The sequence below is a fragment of the Trachemys scripta genome, chromosome 14, assembly GCF_013100865.1.
Source record: "Trachemys scripta elegans isolate TJP31775 chromosome 14, CAS_Tse_1.0, whole genome shotgun sequence".
Lineage (NCBI taxonomy): Eukaryota > Metazoa > Chordata > Testudines > Emydidae > Trachemys > Trachemys scripta.
The window spans coordinates 27,540,888-27,558,764 of NC_048311.1; the positions used below are offsets into that span (position 1 = coordinate 27,540,888).

General features: G+C 39.2%; 1 protein-coding gene across 3 annotated transcripts in view; it reads left to right on the forward strand.

Annotated features, from left to right (window-relative positions):
• The window catches only part of HELZ (helicase with zinc finger), a 139,442-nt gene that overhangs the window by 37,832 nt on the left and 83,733 nt on the right, over positions 1-17,877 (forward strand). For all 3 annotated transcript variants that reach the window (XM_034789686.1, XM_034789687.1, XM_034789688.1), the window contains 2 exons: positions 3,008-3,275; positions 11,018-11,351. In XM_034789686.1, coding sequence (XP_034645577.1) covers positions 3,008-3,275; positions 11,018-11,351 — 602 coding nt within the window. The remainder of the gene's footprint in view (positions 1-3,007; positions 3,276-11,017; positions 11,352-17,877) is intronic.

A 17,877-nucleotide genomic window follows, 5' to 3' on the forward strand; every position in this document is an offset into this window, starting at 1 on the left:
CTGCTTCTTTTCTGACTAACTTTCCCTTTTGCAAAAGAATTTCCAGATTAGCACACGAAAGCCTTTCTTTCCTCACAGTTTTGAGTCATTTGTCACAGTTTCTAGTTAGTGTTTGTGTTTTGCTTAAGCTGTTCTGAAATGCTTGTGGTCCTGTTAATGCTTTTTTTTGCACGGACGTTCTCCAGATGCTGATTAGGTTCAGCTTCAAAACATGCTCTATGAAGAATTTAAATTTTGTTAGGTGACATAGAATTGTCCTTTGAGGCAAAGGAGATTCAAGGCCGCTTCTCCTCCCACCCCCCCCCCCCCCCCCCCCCGCTCAGAAACAGTTCGGAATAGTCCAAAGATCATTAGAAATATTTTGCTTGGCAATGAATGAGAACTTAATTTGTCAAGAAGACTTAAAATATTGAGATGCCAAGAGCTGAGCACTGATTCTTGGTTTGGAAATTTGTGCAAATTCATTTATCCGAACAGGAGGTCAGGACTCAGAACCATTAAGCATAATCTCCTCCTAAAGGTGGTAGGAAAATACAACCAGTTGTACTCCTGTTAATTGTAAATCTTAGGAAACTGATGAGATCCAGACCAAAATTGTCAAAACTGCTTAGGAGGGGCAGAAATATGTTGACTGATTCTGACTGAAATAGAGTATGACTGTCTGGGAGATTACCAGAATACTTGTCCATGAAGAGTATTTTCTCTCTTCAAGAAGATTGTTTCTCTAGTCTGTCTATTGCAGTCATCAGGGAATCCCAGGAAACGTTCAGCTCACAAAGATTTGAAGGAACATTGATTTAATTTTTGGCAGAGGTCATAATTCTGCAGGCTATTGTTATTAATTTCTTACTACCCTTCAGAGATGTATTGCAGACACTCTTTCCTATTTCTAGCATCTCCAGATCTATTCCTACATCTTTAAGTGATCCAGGAAATTCATATTTCCTTGTTTTTTCGTGATACAAGACTTTTAAGGCCTTTTTATTAGCAGTAATAATAATAGATGTCATTACTAAACACTAATACATACTGTATGTGCGTTGGCTAGAGTTGTTGCTTTTTGCTATTCCTATCCATTGTTTACATAGAACAGATTTACATTTACCAGATCAGCAAAGAGAAAATGTAAATAGCAAATGCCATAGTTTATGAACTGTTCTTTCCAGATTACCTGAATACTTTTAGCCCAAAGCAGGAAGTTGAGGTGTCTACAGTACACTAGAATTCCACATAGGGTATGTTTCAGAATGCATGAGATTCTGTGTTTAAGAGCAAGGCTGTGGTCTTTTCAGGAACTATTATGTGATCTCTATGTAAGAGGGCAGCTAACCAGAGCTGACAGGTTTCCAAAGTCAGTAAACTTGCAGAGACCTGGTGTCCTTGCAGTGTAGAACTGTTTAAGACCAAGAGAGCCAAGCCATAATTTATTTGCAAAGGCAAAAGTATTAATCTTCAGACGAGTCAGTGTCCCTGTCAGCTTAAACTACCAGGATTTCTCAGTGCTGACTACTAAAAATAGATCAAGGGCAGGGGCAATATAAACGGCACTCTGGTACAAAATGGAAAGATGAAGCTGCATAGTGTGATGCCTGCTGAGTTCATTACAGCACCTCTTTTTGAGATGTCACAGCTCTATATGCAGAGAGATAGCAAAGAAAATCTCCAATCAGTCAGATTATTATTAATATTTATCTAATGCCCAAAGGCGTGCTAGGTTCTTTACAACCAAACATAAGTACAAAATCTTTCCTTTAGGAGCTAATAATCTAGGTAGACAACATATGGGAGGGGTAAGGATTGCAACTGAAAGCAAGTGATGGAATAGTGGTTAGGAATATATCTTGTTCCATGTGGGTGCTTTGCATTTATATTTCCTCGAGCAGTGGAGTGTTGGGTTATAGTATGTAGAGGTCTGACGGAAGAAGTAACATCGAGCAAACAACCCTGAAAGAGGCCTTCACCTTTTGTTGCTCAGTGCCTACACTACCAGTACAAATCCTTATATGACAGATAGATCTAGGCAGTGATTTGGGAAGGTCAATAATAACTTTGAAGGATATTGGAGCTATGACATCATGAAAGACAAGCATCCTCCTTTTTAAATAGTATTAAGAAGAGACATTTAAGTTGAGCAGCGTCTGTCACTTTTCTTGGGGAGCTCTCTCTTTCATGGAAGAAGTTACAAGTAATCAAGAGAAGATTAGTTTTTCATGCAGTGAAAATGTTCTTAGTATTGGAAACATTAATTTCCTTCCATTTATCAATGTGGGTCACGCTTTCAAGTGATGCTTGGAGAATTAATTGTGTGTGTACGATGTGAATCTTTTCAAATGCTTAACCCTAATGTTATAATAACCTAGGACTTAGTTTTTAATATGGTAAAGGCCTTTCATGTACTGCAAGTTATGTTTCCCGATCACCTATCCTACTGGTTCCCCCACAGGTTCATGTATATTTTCTGTGTTTTTGGAGGGGAAAGGTGTTTGCTATTATAGCTCACCTTTGAAAAGGACATGCAGATACTATGGATGCTTCTGATTGCTCTTAGTTATAATAATAGAATCCTTCCATCACTTGTTTAATTTGTATGCTCTCTCTGTTCCTATCTGTAGAGTTGTTATATTTTGATATTCTCTTATTCTTGTGTGTGAGTTGGTTCTTGTCTGTTGTCATTCAACATCTGAAGTTGGAGTAGTTCTTCAACAGTAAAATTATGAAAACTGTCCTAGACAAAGGAGAATGTTATCTGCAGTTTCATTATTTTAAGATAGCTGAGTGACTTCAGTAATCCTGTGTTCTCCTTGAAGAACCAAACCATATTCTGTTAGTTAAAAATTAAGTTTAGCTTATAAATTCACGATTCTTCTGTTTTACATGAATACGCTGTGGTGGGGAAAAATCTAAAGTTTCCCACTTATATATGTCATTTACATGTGATCAAAGTGTGGAAAATTATCTTGGAGAATTTGAACTGAAGTCTTGTCCCTGTTTGTATCTCCACATGCAGATCTTGAATACCTGATGCATGCACGGCAACAGTTACTAACTACAGCTAAGCGTTGGGATTCTACTTCTAAGACTATTGTAGATTTTGAGCCTAATGAAACTACTGAATTGGAGAAGAGCCTTCTTATCAGATACCAAATTCCTCTATCTGCTGACCAGCTGTTTACACAGTCTGTCCTGGACAAATCATTGACCAAGACCAACTATCAGTCACGGTTGCATGACCTCCTTTATATTGAGGAAATAGCACAGTATAAGGAAGTCAGCAAGTAAGTAATACTTTTACAAAATTCTGTCTTAAGTGATTGTTGCTGTCCTACTAAAAATGATTAGGATGTCACCCTTTCATTGTAATTGCACTTCTCTGACTGGTCTTGAAAGGGCTAACAGGTTAGCCATTAAACCTTCTTACATCTTAAGAGTGGATATGAGTCTTGAAATCTTACCTCTTCATAGAGGAGAATGGAAATATATACTGTAGAAATAAATGGCTGTGAAGATAAAGAGATGTCTTCATTAACCTTTGGTTAGGGTTAGACACACTAACCTCAAATGTACTGTATTTTCCTAGGGTCCTGAGGTTAGTTTTTCTTCTTCTTCTAGCTCCCTAAATACCAAACAATGTTGAGGACAGCAGGGGCAATTTAGAATATTTCTGTTCCCTTGCCAAAAAAGAGAGTCTGTTACAGTTCAGTTATCTGTGACAGCTTCAAATAAAAAGGGGGTTCAGAAGAGAAAAATATTACCATTCTTCTCTATAGATGATTGCAGGTTTAAGAAAACTTTTGAATCCTCCTTATGTCATGGTGGGCCAGATCCGGATTTCTGTTGCACACGTGCACATCTAGAATAACTGCTTTGGAGAGCTGATCCTTTACCTACTATTTGCTAAACAGGCAGAATGAGTAATAGCTTTACAAGTGTAAGATTGGCACATAATGTAGACTCTATTTTTTTGTGTCAGAAATATTCTTCGTCGTTATATATGTGCTGTCCAGCACCATTAGACATATGAGAAGGATGCACGTGGAAAAATAAAGTACACGTTCCAGGTTCATAGTCGTGCTATACTGGACCATTTTTCTATTTTGACATTTGTGATTAATGATCTCACTTTCACTTGTATGGTATGAAAATCTTTTAAGGTGACATACCCCTAGATCAAGAACTCTTATTGGCATCATTTCCCCCTTAACTTGATGTGGTAGCAAGTAAAATCTTGTATATACCAATACAAGAATGCCTTCTGAAGAGCACTGTGCCTCCGAACGTAGTCAGGAGTTTAATCGAATTATGCAGTGGTCATTTAAGAATATTAATAATATGTACTATTATTGAAGGAGACTTTTTTGAAGCAGGAAAACAGTATCTATTCATATTGCTTTCATATCTGGTAAAAGTGATAGTAAACTTGAACCAGTTCACTGAATATACCTAGTCATAGCTCTCCTCTCTTGGGGAGCTGGAATTTAACATACAAAGAATTTGCTTCTACATGATGTTGTTTTCAGCAAACTAACAGATTCCCTCTTGCTGACCTCCATCACACGTATTTTTATGGAGGTTTATCTTTCAAGGCTTTTAAACCAAGATCAGACTTAGAGAAAACAGTGAAACAAACAACAAATAAATAATGTTTTTACTATGTTAATATTCATGTTGAAAATTTACGTTGCCAACATCTCTTGGAAGACAAAAGAGCAGCTTGCATGTACAAACGGTGGAATAACGAGTACATTCCAATACATGATGCTTCACTTTTGGATAATTTGGTACTGCAATAAATTATTTATATTGCATGACTTTCTGTTCAGTGGATTAATAAACATAAGTTCTATACATGTTTTTTAAGTGTCTTCTGTTTGGTAGAATTGATGATAGAAATCGTCTTCTTTTGATTAAATTATGTTATAGTCAAACCCTTTTAATACACTGGGTCAAACTTCTACACACCTGTGATCCCATGTGCCTTAGGTCACAAGTGGTGATTGTTGTGGATCTTGCTAGCCTCTAGTATATTTGTACAGATCATAAAACAGCTGATTGTCAACAGGGTGTCTCAAGAGAGGTCCAGGATTGGAATAATTTGCAGTCCATGGTTACAGTGCATTGTTGGGTTAAGCAGTACTGCTGGTTCCTCACTTTCATTAGCCCCTAATTGATCCCATTTAGAAGGTGGCGGTGTACATGATTTGAAAATGATGTGATAGGCCTGAACATGCACAAGAAAAGGCAGAGCGAAGGTTAAAACTTGAGGCCACTTTATGGCTTCATATGCAGCAAGTAACACCACACCTGCTGTATCGAGACCCCTGCAATACTTAGATACAACTTGGTGAATTGATGACACAATGGAATCACCAGCTTCCTGGTGGTGCTTGCTTTAAATCAAATGTTGCCCTTCGGGCTAATTTTTCAGTAGTGACACCTTCAATTTTGAGCTCAGAATGCACCTGTTTGTGTGCACATGCGCATTTTTTCAGCTAAAGGTGGATTATGCAGTGTGCTCTGCATAGGCCTATATGCAGAAGCCTTTTGGAAGCTGCAGCTGGTGTAGAATTGAGCCAGCTGATTATTACTAAGCAGAGTTTCCCTCATGGAGCACATAATCCATACTCCAAAATCTGCACTGGCTACCAGTTGATTTCCAGGTCAAATTCATAGTGTTGGTTTTGATCTATGACACCCTAAATGGTTTGTTTCTGTCTGCCTGCGAGAGTGCCTCTCTCCTTGTGATCCTATAGCGGATGTGGTCATCTCCAGCACTTGAGCTAACAGCCCTCACTATAAGCAGGAGAATGTTGGTTGCAGGCATTCTTGGTGAAGGATTCAGCACTCTGGTTCTTGTTCCTAGCCTTGATTTTGAGCCTGGCTTATTTTTTTATTTTTTATTTGTTGTGACCTTTACGGCACACTGCAAATTGCAATGCTTGTCCCAAACTTTCCTTGGAGGGCCAGAGGACAAGTGCTGAAAGGTGTTATGTGGAAGAGGTTGCAATGGCATGGGAAAGCATCTTTAATTGACTGTCGCAAGGGAGTCTCTGGTGGGGTTGGGAAGGTCTTGGTGAGCTTTATGTGTAAGTTGTGTTTATTGCAATGTTGATGAAAAATTTTATTTTAGATAATTACTTAACGTGCTTAGAGTAGGAAACGGGCAATAAAGGTTAGAATAAATAAGCCAACACTCTGATTTCCATATGCAAATGTGGGCTTTGTATGAACAAGCAAATGTGCAGGCCAAGCTCTAATATGATCTGGTGGAAATTTGGGCCTTTCCTGTAATTTTTGAGGATTTAACGTCATCATCTTTCTCACTCTGACATTAAAAAAGAAAGCAGACTAATAATAATAATAATACATAATACCTAAGTGCCGTAAAAAACATTCACTAGTGAATCTGAGAGGTTAAATAATTGCGGCTCACACTATTTTGTACTCATGCAGTACATTTTTTGCTATCCAAATTGTAGACCAGGGTTTCACTGAAGTTTGCAGAAGCCTCACCATATTGGCTTTCATGGAAGGTCAATGTATTTTTGCTGAATTGGGCCCTGAGTTCATCAGCCATTACTGCATATTGCACTGTGCCACTAAGTAGTAAAATGCTGCTGTGCATGCCCTCTGTGGAACTTACACACATGAATGTTAAACGCCACATTGAACCTTTTAAAACACTGGCACACAGAGACATATTCTCTATGGGATATTTGGTCTTTTGGGGGGCTGTAGTCTCCATTGGCAGTGGTTGGGCTATGATCTGGTAAGTCCTAAACTTTTGTGATGTAAATATAGACAATAACCTTTTTCCTAGCTAATTAGAAATAGAAGCATAATTATGTTGAAATTTTATAACATTGCTAAGAAGGTTGGAATATTGGGCAGATTTGCTGTTAGGATTTGCTGAGATTTTGGCTGATAGATTTTCCCTGTTCGTTTTTACTCTGTTTGTCTCCAGCTTCATGCTGCCCAGAAAAATCTGAGAGAAAGAAGTAAATCAAACACTACAAAAGTTTTGAGGTGGCATGATGACTAAGACAGCTGAAGTTTCAAATGAAACTCCAACTTAGTTTTTCTCACCACCTGAGAGTTCGTCTCTCAGTGAAGAATAAGTATTTCTAAAATTACACAAAGCTTGAATTTACAGTATAAGAACTCTCAAAAATTAATTATGGCTTTTGTGGTAAAGTGTTTATGCGAGAGCACACTAAAAAGTGTTAATTGGACTTGCATTTCTGATTAGCTGAACATCAGATCTTTAAGTGTTAGCGTGAAAGCATCCATTGTGTAACCCAGAAAAATGATGTCAAATATGAGAGAAACCTCAAAAATATATATATAGACATATATAGATATATATATTTTATTTTATTTTTTGTGGTAAGTTGTTTGGGAGACTAAGGAGTTTATTTCCTCTTAGAAAAGCATCATGATGTACTATTTGAAAGAGTCTACAGTAAAGCAAATGGTAGCTATGAGCATTACAGTGGCTTAGTAATTAATACACTAGGATAGGGAGCATTGGACTGGGAGTCAAGAAACCTGAGTTGTGTTGCTGCTTTCACCCCTGTTTTGGAGTGTTACATTGGGCAGATGGCTAAGGCTTGCTCTTTCAAACGTGACCTTTAATTTTGGGTGCTCCATTCTTGTGTGCCTAACTTTAGACACCTATGACCTAATTTTCAGAAGTGCTGACTGTCCAGGTCAACAGTTGAAGTCAGGAACTTCAGTTCATCCCCTCTGAAAATCAGGCCCTTGGTATTTAAAGTTGAACACCCAAAATTAGAGGTCACTTAAAAAAATGTGGCAGTTAACCTCCTTGTGCCTCAGTTTCACAATCTGTAAAATACTTCCTGACTTTACAGGGATGTTCAGAGGCTTAATTCATCCATTTATAGAAACAAACTTTTGAAAGGACAGTGCAATGCAAGTCCAAAGTGATCTTTTTAATTGGTCTGATTCTGATCTTTTGCTTGGGGAGTGAGGTTCATCTAGTTAAATCTTATTAAGCATGAACATGGAGTGTGCTCATGTTCAATCTAAGAAGGAAAGGGGGAGTGAATGAAGGAAGTGTAGTGCTTGAGTACTAGAGGATTTGGTAGTTGAATAGCTCACCAGAGGGTGTCTCCCTAGTCAATGGAAATAATTTAATAATCTGGAGAAGAAGGTTCTAATCAGTAGATTAGAACCAATGTAGCCACTTAAGATGATGCAGTAAAGAGTGGCATGTCTCAGAATAGCAGTAATATAGTTATTCAACTAATATATGTGTAATAACATGGACTGTTTTAAATTGATTCAAGTTAGCGAAAGCTGTGATTAAATAAAAACATTATACTGCCACCTGATATCTGACTGATGATAATGAGATTTTAAACGTTACTGAGGTTTATATACATTTAACACAATATTGCATCAGTCATCTGAATGGAATTAACATATGTAACTGACTAATAGAGAATTCAGAATTATATATTATAAGTTGACAAGGAAACAGTCTTGCATGCTTTTTCTTAAATGTTTTTAGAAAGTGGAAGGAATTTATTTTAATTTCAGTCATGGTCTGCTGAATTCATGCTTTGAGGTAAACTAAATGATCACTTTTACTGCAAATTCCTTAGTAGCTATTACAATTATCTTAAGTATACTGATGATGAAGAAAGTAAATTTGTGTCCCTGTCAAGCCAAAAATCATCTTAGTTCATTGCATTGCTTATTTGCCAGGGATGTTTGTGTGTCTTAGTATACCTGTTATACAGAGAATGAAATACCACCACAAGGAGACAGACTTGCAGTTTTCATTTAAGCAAAAAGACTTATCAGATGTGAACAAAAATCTTTCATGGGTTTAATAGGCATTTACCATGCACAGAAGAGAACTGAAACTGGTTTGATTTGGTACTAGTTTGGGACTGTGATACATTGTAGTAAAGATTTTCTTTTACAATGGATTAAATAGTATTACATATGCACTTTTAATAGTTTACCAGGAATGGTTGGAAGGAAGCTGAATGGATTGAACAAGTCAGCATAAATGTGGAAAGCATCATGGAGACAACACACAACAATAGAAAGTTGTCCATTTCACATGATAAAAAGATCACTGCTCATTTTAGTGGAAAGCAATGTATTCTGCATCCCTTCTACTTTCATTGATGTATTCCCCTGTAACTCATTGCAAAATATTAGGTTAAACTTGCTGACATTGAGATAGGTATGAGTGTGTGTAATACACTTCCATGGGAATGGCTGAAGCTCTGTTACTTGGCACATTTAGGAACCAGGATGAAGAAAGAACTATAAAATGTATTGGATCATTGTCCTTTAGAAAAGAGAAGGACAAGACAGGCTAATAGGTCATTTTTAGCTTTAATGTATATGATTTTTTTAAGACGTGTAAATACAAAGAGTGGATTTGCTACTTCTACTGTGAATGCGGTGTGGGGTAGTCATGGCTAAATGTTAGAACAGAAAGAACTCACTGCCAGTGGGAGCTTTGTGCACAGATGCCCTATGTGGTTAGGCATGTGATATGTTAGATATTAATCCTTCATTTACAATAGATCCATTCTCATTATTTATTCGTCTTTGCTTCTAATGTCATAAAGTTTTAAAAGAATCTGTTAAACTATGAGGGTATAATAGCCCTTTGCTCCTCTCAAGATGGCAGCCTGCCTTCTCTGATCTGCACCTAGAATAGGGTGTACAGAACGAATAGGAACTATATTCTGTTCTGGATCTGTGTATATGTCCTTAAAGAATACGATGTAGTCAATTCATGAATATATCGTAAGCTTACAAGATATTAAAATAACTTTTCATTGCTGCGAGAAAAATGCTGCAGACGTTACTCACGTAAAACTCTCATTGACTTCGGGCAGAGTTTTCCCTGAGTAAAAATTGCAGGATTTGGTTCTATTTAGAGCACCTTTTTAAAACCTTCAGCCATGTTACTGCTTGTAACCACCCTTTGATGTTAGTTACATTCCATTCCGAAGCAAAATAGACACTGTTTCCCTCAGATGTTTTTGTACTGTTCAGTTACTTCGTTTGTTTACAATTGCATTCCTTCCTTTTATTATATATCGTTTTCCTTCACTAAGGTAATGTATAATTACACTTTTTTATATCTTTACTAATTTATTTAATATAGATATAATTTGAGTTTTGTAATGAATAAATTTGTTTTGTAATGAATAAATTTGACAATGGCAAAGAATATATCAATTGTGTTATCCTTTATAGAATTTCTCTACCTCATTGTCACTTTGCTTGTAGTGGGGTTTTAGAATCATGGACCAGATTTACTTGCCAAAAGAAGAAACTCTGAAGATCTTTTTTTCTGAATAAACTGAGTATTTGTTACCCTTAAAGTACATGTTGTCCTTAAATAACATTTAAAAGGCTGCCATACCTGCCATTACAGACAGAGCAGCTGCTTGCAGGGGAAGTTTTCTCTTATCAACAGAATTTGTAGCTGCCTTCTCTGAATGGAGGCACAACGTTCTTGTATGTTCTACGGTACTGTGCTTAAACTTCCCTTTCTCAAGTCCAGATTCTGCCCCCCTTATTCACAATGAAAAGTTACTTACACAGTCCCATTGAACTGCTGTGAAAGAAGGTATTACTCAGTGTAAGGGTATGTCTTCACTACCCACCGGATCGGCGGGTAGTAATCGATCCCTGAACGCGCTCCCCGTCGACTCCGGAACTCCACCAGAGCGAGAGGCGGTAGTGGAGTCGATGGGGGAGCTGTGGCTGACGATCCCGCACCGTGAGGACCCGAGGTAAATCGATCTAAGCTATGCTAGTCGACTTCAGCTATGCTATTCAAGTAGCTGAAGTTGTGTATCTTAGATCGATCCTCCCCCACAGTGTAAACCAGCCCAAAGGGAGGTAGGGTTGGATCTTGAATGTGTGGTGTCTCTGAACTTGGACGCATTTGATTAACATTGTCTCCTGATTTCTAAAATCAAATCCTTTTTCTGAACTAACTTTATACTTTCTGATTTAGGTTCAACATAAAAGTGCAATTGCAGATTGTAGCAAGCTTCATGCTCACTGGTGTATCCGGAGGTGCAAAGTATGCCCAAAACGGACAACTTTTTGGCCGCTTTAAGCTCACTGAAACGCTTTCTGAAGACACTTTGGCTGGACGGCTGGTGATGACCAAAGTCAATGCTGTTTATTTATTGCCAGTCACTAAAGAGAAGTCAGTACAGACCCAAGGAACCAAAGAGAAGGTTTATGAAGCAGCTATTGAAGAGAAAACAAAGGATTATATCTTCTTGAGGGTATCCAGGGAATGCTGTGAAGAACTTAATCTTCGAGCAGATTGTGAAATGCAGGTATGTTTGAATGGAAGATTCTTGCTGTAGGAGGAATTTGTGCTACTTTTTTCCCTCCTAAAGTAATTACATGCCAAAGGACTAGAAAGATATTAATAGGATTTTTTTATTCCTTGTTATATGCAGAAAATCTAGCAAGGAGAAGAATTTCATATTAAAATTTTATGTTTAAATTTGATTTTTATACGTAATAGAATTAATATTTTAAAACTGTTAGAGTAAAAATATATTTTAATGAGACTCATTTCTGATATAAAACTTGTTCTGATATGGTTAAGCATCCTGTGCAAATCTTAGCTTGTGTTCTCAAGGATACAGCTTGAGAGCTAATAATACAGGTTTTTGAACTCCAGTTCAAACACTTAGCCATTTTTGTGCCGGAGTATGGACTTATTTGTTCTGAAGAGCCTCTAGCTTCATCTTTATTTTTATGGGTTTGTGTTTGTGATGGGACATAGGTGTTCTATCCACTTTTGACACCTACCTGCGATATTTCTCTATTCCTGTTTTTTTGATCTCTCTGCTGCCTTTTGTCTGAGTGATTACTCTCCCTTTCTCTGCAATCTCTCTTCGTTGCCCCCTGGGCTTTGTATTGTCTGGTTTTTGAGTATGTGTCAGTGTGGATCCCTCTGTAGATGCACATGTGACTCTTAGATTTTGTTTTTACTAGCAGTGTCTGTTGGGGCCGTGCATGTGCCCTTTGCCTCTTTGTGTTAGGGCATAAAGGGTGTGACCCTACTTTAGTTCCCCCTTACTGCCTGGGGCAGTGAGGTAGAACCCAGAAGGTGCAACCTACTGCTCTCTTCTGAGACCCATAACTGGTCTTTTTCAGCCTATTTGGCTATCTTATGTTCACTATTTATCATAAAGCATGTTCCTTTAAAAAAAAAAAATTGTGGAAAATTTGATCAATGACTCCCAGGTACAGCGGGGCAAGGTGAGGCAAGGCACTTCATGCCAACTGCTAACCTTATAGTGCAGTCCAACCCCTCTGTGAAGGATTGCAGGCCTTGAACCTGGGCCCTTGGGTCCCCAGGCAGTGATCAGACCGTGGCTGCCACCCAGCAGCTCTTCTGAACCAGTGGAGAAGGGGGCTAGCGAAGCTCTAGCTCACAAAGAGCCCCGCCCATGAAGAGGCCCAGGAAGTTGTCTGACCATCTAGGTGAATCCCTGGCTGCCTGCTGGTATGGTCCCTGCCTACTTTGAGTCCTGGTTTCTTCCTCCCAGCCTGATCCTGGTTCTTGCTCTCCTCATCCCAGACCCCTGTTTATTTCTGGTACCTGTTTTTCTGCCTTGCTCCAAGTTCCTGCTCCTACACCCTACCCATGATGATGGCTTTGGCTCATGATAAATAGCAGGGAAACCTTTGCTAGAAGAATATATTCATCTAAATAAAAGAGGTTCTTGATATGGGCTGCCCAGCATGGTTTGGACTTAGACCAGGCCTTGATACATCGGAACCTCAGCTACTTATTACACTTAAAACAGACCAGCCTCTTGTTCAGCTCTATTAAGGTTTAGTTTGCATTCTCAGCTTGTCATCAATCTGTACAATCATGCTTAGTCTTTTCTCATCCCACGGTGTCAAAATTTCTCAGTGGGCTATTAACACACTTACTGGGCAGAGAACCTACTCCTGCCTGGGTCCTCATTAGTTCTCCTGAGACTCATGGAGCCTCTCTGTGAGACAGCTCCCTGCACATCCTCGCTCTGAAGACTATCTTCCTGGTATTGTGCTGCGTCATCCATTGGCTGGTGTTCCTTAACTGCTGAATATCAAGACGCACTCAACCAGACCTCAAGCAACATCCTCCTCCTGCTTCAGAAATGTGACAGTTTCCAAGATCTACAAAGCGATGACGCGGAGTAATCCACTGACCTTTGTCAAGCATTATGCATTGGGCCTGGATGCCAGATGTGGGAGAGCGGTACTCCAGTGACTATTAGACTGACGTAGCTGAAACTCCTCTTCCCAACATCCTGAGGAGATACTACTTTCCCCTTTTCTATAGCAGGTTCCACACTGACACATTTTCTAAGAAGAAAGAACGGTTACTTACCCTCCAGTAACTGTGTTCTTCAAGATGTTGCAACCAGTGTGAATCCCATGACCTGCCCTCCATCCAAGCTGCCATGGGCTTTGACTTGTGAGGGAACTGTTGGAGCTACTCTGCCCTTTATCCTCTTGTGTGGACGCATGGGAAGGCACATGTGTGCGGCCCCAACAGACACTGATATTAAGGAAAACAAATCTGATCTTGTATGCATGTGTGCACGTGTAGAAGGATCCACACTGACTACAATATCTCAAAGAATCGCTTCCTGACTGCCTGGCTGGGCCACATACAATCGCCATAGAGGATGTCCTTTGGGATGCGCTCATCATTCATTCGGCACGCATGCCCAAGCCAGCAGAGATATCTCTGTTTGAGGAATGTTTGTATGCTGGCCTGTTTGAGCACCTCAGTGTTGATGACTTTTTCCCTTCAGGAAATTCAAAAGATTTGATGAAGGCAACGCATATGAAAGCTGTTGAGCCTCTTTTCCTGATGAGAGTATAAGGTCCTTGTCTCGCTCCCCTACAAAAGTGTGCTGATAACCTATGCACGATGCACACAGATCTTTGTGTGTTCTGTCAGTTTGTTGTTTTGCCATCCCTTTTGCTCAGTCTAGACATTGTTGTGGCGGCTTTTCCAATGCGGATGTTGAGTTTTGTTTTAAATGAAAGGTTGACTGTGATAGTGGACCCCAAGTATGTGAACATGTTCACCACTTCAAGTTCACAGTTGTTGATCTTGATGGAGGGTGCTTCCTCAACTCCTTGGCACATTATGTCAGTCTTTTTTAGGCTGTCTTGGCAGGCTTTGGAGAAACTGTCCATTAGATGAAGAAATTATTCAGTTGAATAACAGAAACTAAAATGAAAATACAGACAGATATCTGTGTAAGGAGACTATTATTTTCCCTAGCCCAGATGTCTTTAATAGAGGAATCACGTCACAAAGTTAAGATTTACAGCTCCATTGCCAGGGCAAACAATATTGGAGATAGGGTCAGTACTTTGTTTATTTTGCAATCAGCATGAAATGGACTGAAATAGACGTCTTGACCTTAAATAGTGTTGTGGGGTTTATGGACAAGATAGTTCAGGTAATGTAAATACATCCTGCTCTAGAACATGGAAGAATAAATTCTAGTTGACAAAAATCAAATAATTCCCCCCTCCCTGTGTCTCCCTGGTAGAGATAAGGGGTTTGACCTGCTACCTAACAGAAATAATCCCAAATTAAGGCCACTGAAATTGATTGAAATAAATCCATTTTGGGGGAGCATGTCACCTTCTATTCAGTTTGTTTTGTGAAACATATGCAAGAATCCTAATGTCTTCATTTAACATGGATAATTAGTCTACAAGACTTGTATCGTGCTGAGTGCGGTTAGTGTTTGTTTTCTTAAAACAATAATTAAAGCCACTAACTGACTCTATCTATAAACTCCACTGGAATACAAAATGAGTTCGGGCTTTTAGTAACTTTGATTTTTTTTTTCTTTTAAAACTGCTTATGAAACTCAGCTAGGGTGAGCTGTTCAGATCTGTCATTTTAGGATTCCAATATCCTAGAATGAGAATTGGGTCCTACAGTTATTCATAAAGAAGTGTAATGCTTTGTAAATCTGTTAGAGAACCAATGGTCAAATCCTAACGCTTTTTATATAGTTTTTAATTAGTCCTGATTTCAGTGAGAGTTCTTCAGTGCAAGGACCGATTGACAACTGAGTGAAAAATTAATAGGGAACTCAGGATCTGAGCCCATATACTTTGGATACACACTGGATTCACTGCAGTCAATAGGAGTTTTGCCATTGACTTCAATGGAGCCAGGATTTCATGTTTCATTTTAAATGTTGGCCAAATCTGTCTTATTGCTGTGGTCTTTGGATAAAGTATATAGTTTGGTTCCTATCTCTTCCAGTAATCCATGTAAAAAAAACCTCCGTGACCGTGCATTTTTCCTGGTGCCCTGCTTCTCGGGTAATGGAGGCTTTTTAATATGTTTGCAGTTCTGATTTTATCCAGTGCATCCTTTACAGAGGTGCAGTGGAAGTACCTGTTGTCCGGGGTGAACTGCTTTTTTTTCTTGATCTCTGCTCCTTTTGGTGCCCAGCCATCTGTAGGCTACGCCAGGACAATTTTCTTTAGTGGCCCACACGGTCCTGTGTCATTTTCTGTTAACTGGCAGTGGAACTATAATTCTGTTCCCACTGTTCTCTTGTTGTGGAATGAAGAAAGATAACGCAGGTAATATGCCACTCCTTGCCAGATAGCATAACTAACAGAATGAGTTAATCCGAATTAGATGAAAAACCTCTACATTTATTGTAAGGTATAATGGCGAAGTACATACAGCTAGTAAGAGATGTTTAACACTAACTCAGCTTCCTAGAAAGGGCTGTTATAGGGACATTGCCAACATGAAATACATGTGTATCTGAAAATTGTGTAGGTACTACAGCTAAGTGGACACGTAAGATGGCTATAACTGAAAGAAGTGGTAAAAAAAAGACTCTTCCTGTTTGTTTACTTTGTGCATTTGACAGCACTTTGCATGTAGTCAGCTCAGCTGTTTTTCCATTAAAAGACCCAGTCTTGCATTGGCAGAGCCTTGTTCCTGTGTAACCCCAATTGCAAAGTTGGGGCCATGGTCGTTTGTTAGGAAGACTCTTCTAACCATCCACAGGGGAGAAGAAAAACTCCTGTGATATTTTTATTAAAAGATAAAAAAGGAAAAAATTCAGGACAAATTGTTTGAAGGGGACTCCGTTGAAACATGAATTTTTAAAAATTAGTCAGTTGTTAAAATTTAACTTGACATTGCCTCTTTAATATTACAGAAACTTTTTAGAGACCAATGAATTGTAGCCTCTCTCCACACATTGCTGACAGCTCTCATACTCTTTAGAGATCATGAAGGAAGTGGTATTACATAGTGGTTAGAGCAGAGGCCTGGGAGCCAGGAATCTTAGTCTTTTTCTTCCTTTACCACTGACCCACTGTGTAGTGTCGGTCAGGACACTTAAGATGGGAATTTGAAAGCAGTTTATTGGAACTAGGCACCAATGCCCCATCTGCCCATATGGAATCTGTGTTTCGGGTTTAAGAATGCTACCATGAAGGATGAGGTTATGCCCACTCTGTGTGAAGGTAAGGGGAAAGGAGAACGACAGGCAGTACTGAACATCATGGGGTGGGGGCTAGGACTTTGGCTGCTGGTGCTAAGTAGAATGTGGGGAGAGATGGATTTCTTGGAGGGCTGTGGGGACCTGAGTTGGAGAACCACTGATGATGGGAAGAAGATGTTGATTGAGATGAGGATTTTGGAAGACTGGGTCTAATGGATGCTGGTAATGATTTGGAGGAAGAGAGTGAAAAGGCTCTGGGGCTCAGAGGGGTGCTGGTACAGTGAACATGGGACAGAGTTGGAGGAGCAGGGCCGGTGGAAGACTAACTTACTCTAAGGAGGAACTACAGTAAATTACATGGTTTTCCTGCTGAGATCTGTGGTTGTTGCACTGCAGCGTGATGCTTGGAGGCACATTGTGCTTAAGCATTCCACGTTCTTACTTAGGCCTTCCCGCTCTTTCCTCTTCTCGCACTGATGAAAAAACTAGCAGAGCAGGCTTTGCGCTTCTGTGTGCTGAGCAAGAGCAGCATGCCACTCGTCTAGGCGAGAAACGCGTTTTCCTCTCCCCACAGTGCTAGGATCATAGCATGGGATGCTTCCATGCCTCTGTCACAGCCATGTGGTGTTCAAAGGGGAGGTCTATACGCTGATAACTAGAGGGGGAATGATCTGACACATTATGATGCAAGATCACTGAGAAGGAAAGAACATGTCAAGGCAGAAGCATGAATTGTGCACCAAAAGTATATGTGTCCTTTTCATTGTGTGTCTAGCCCCTAGCACGGTGGGGCCTCTAGATGTGTTTCAATACAAATATTAAATAACCCCCTAGTTTAATCATACCAAGTTCCTCCGTGCCTGTCTAGAGCATAGTTCCTGTACACCTGGTTACGAGATTTATCCAGTGACTGGTTCAGAAATTAACGTAAACATCCCTCAGAATAATACAACATCCAAATATATTTTATTACTATTTGTAAAGTGTATGTTAAAATTAAAAGTATATTAAATGTATATTTGTAAATGTAAAATGTATATAATATATAGCATTTGGTAGGCTCACATCTTAAACTAGCCAGGGCTATGGAAAAAGAGATTACTTATTCAGGTAATTTTTTAAAATCATGTTTTTTGTTTTTTGTTTTTTAGATGTTGCGTTTGCCTTGCAAAGTGAACTCCATAGTGAATGCTATGTAGCTTTAATGTCACCTTTATCTCTTTTGGATGGTTGGCTTTAGATTTTTGCATACAAGTAAACAAGGGGGATGAATATTAAGTCTTTATATTGATTTTTAAGAGGTTTCCAACTTTTGGGCCAAATTCAGCCCTAGTATAAGCAGGCA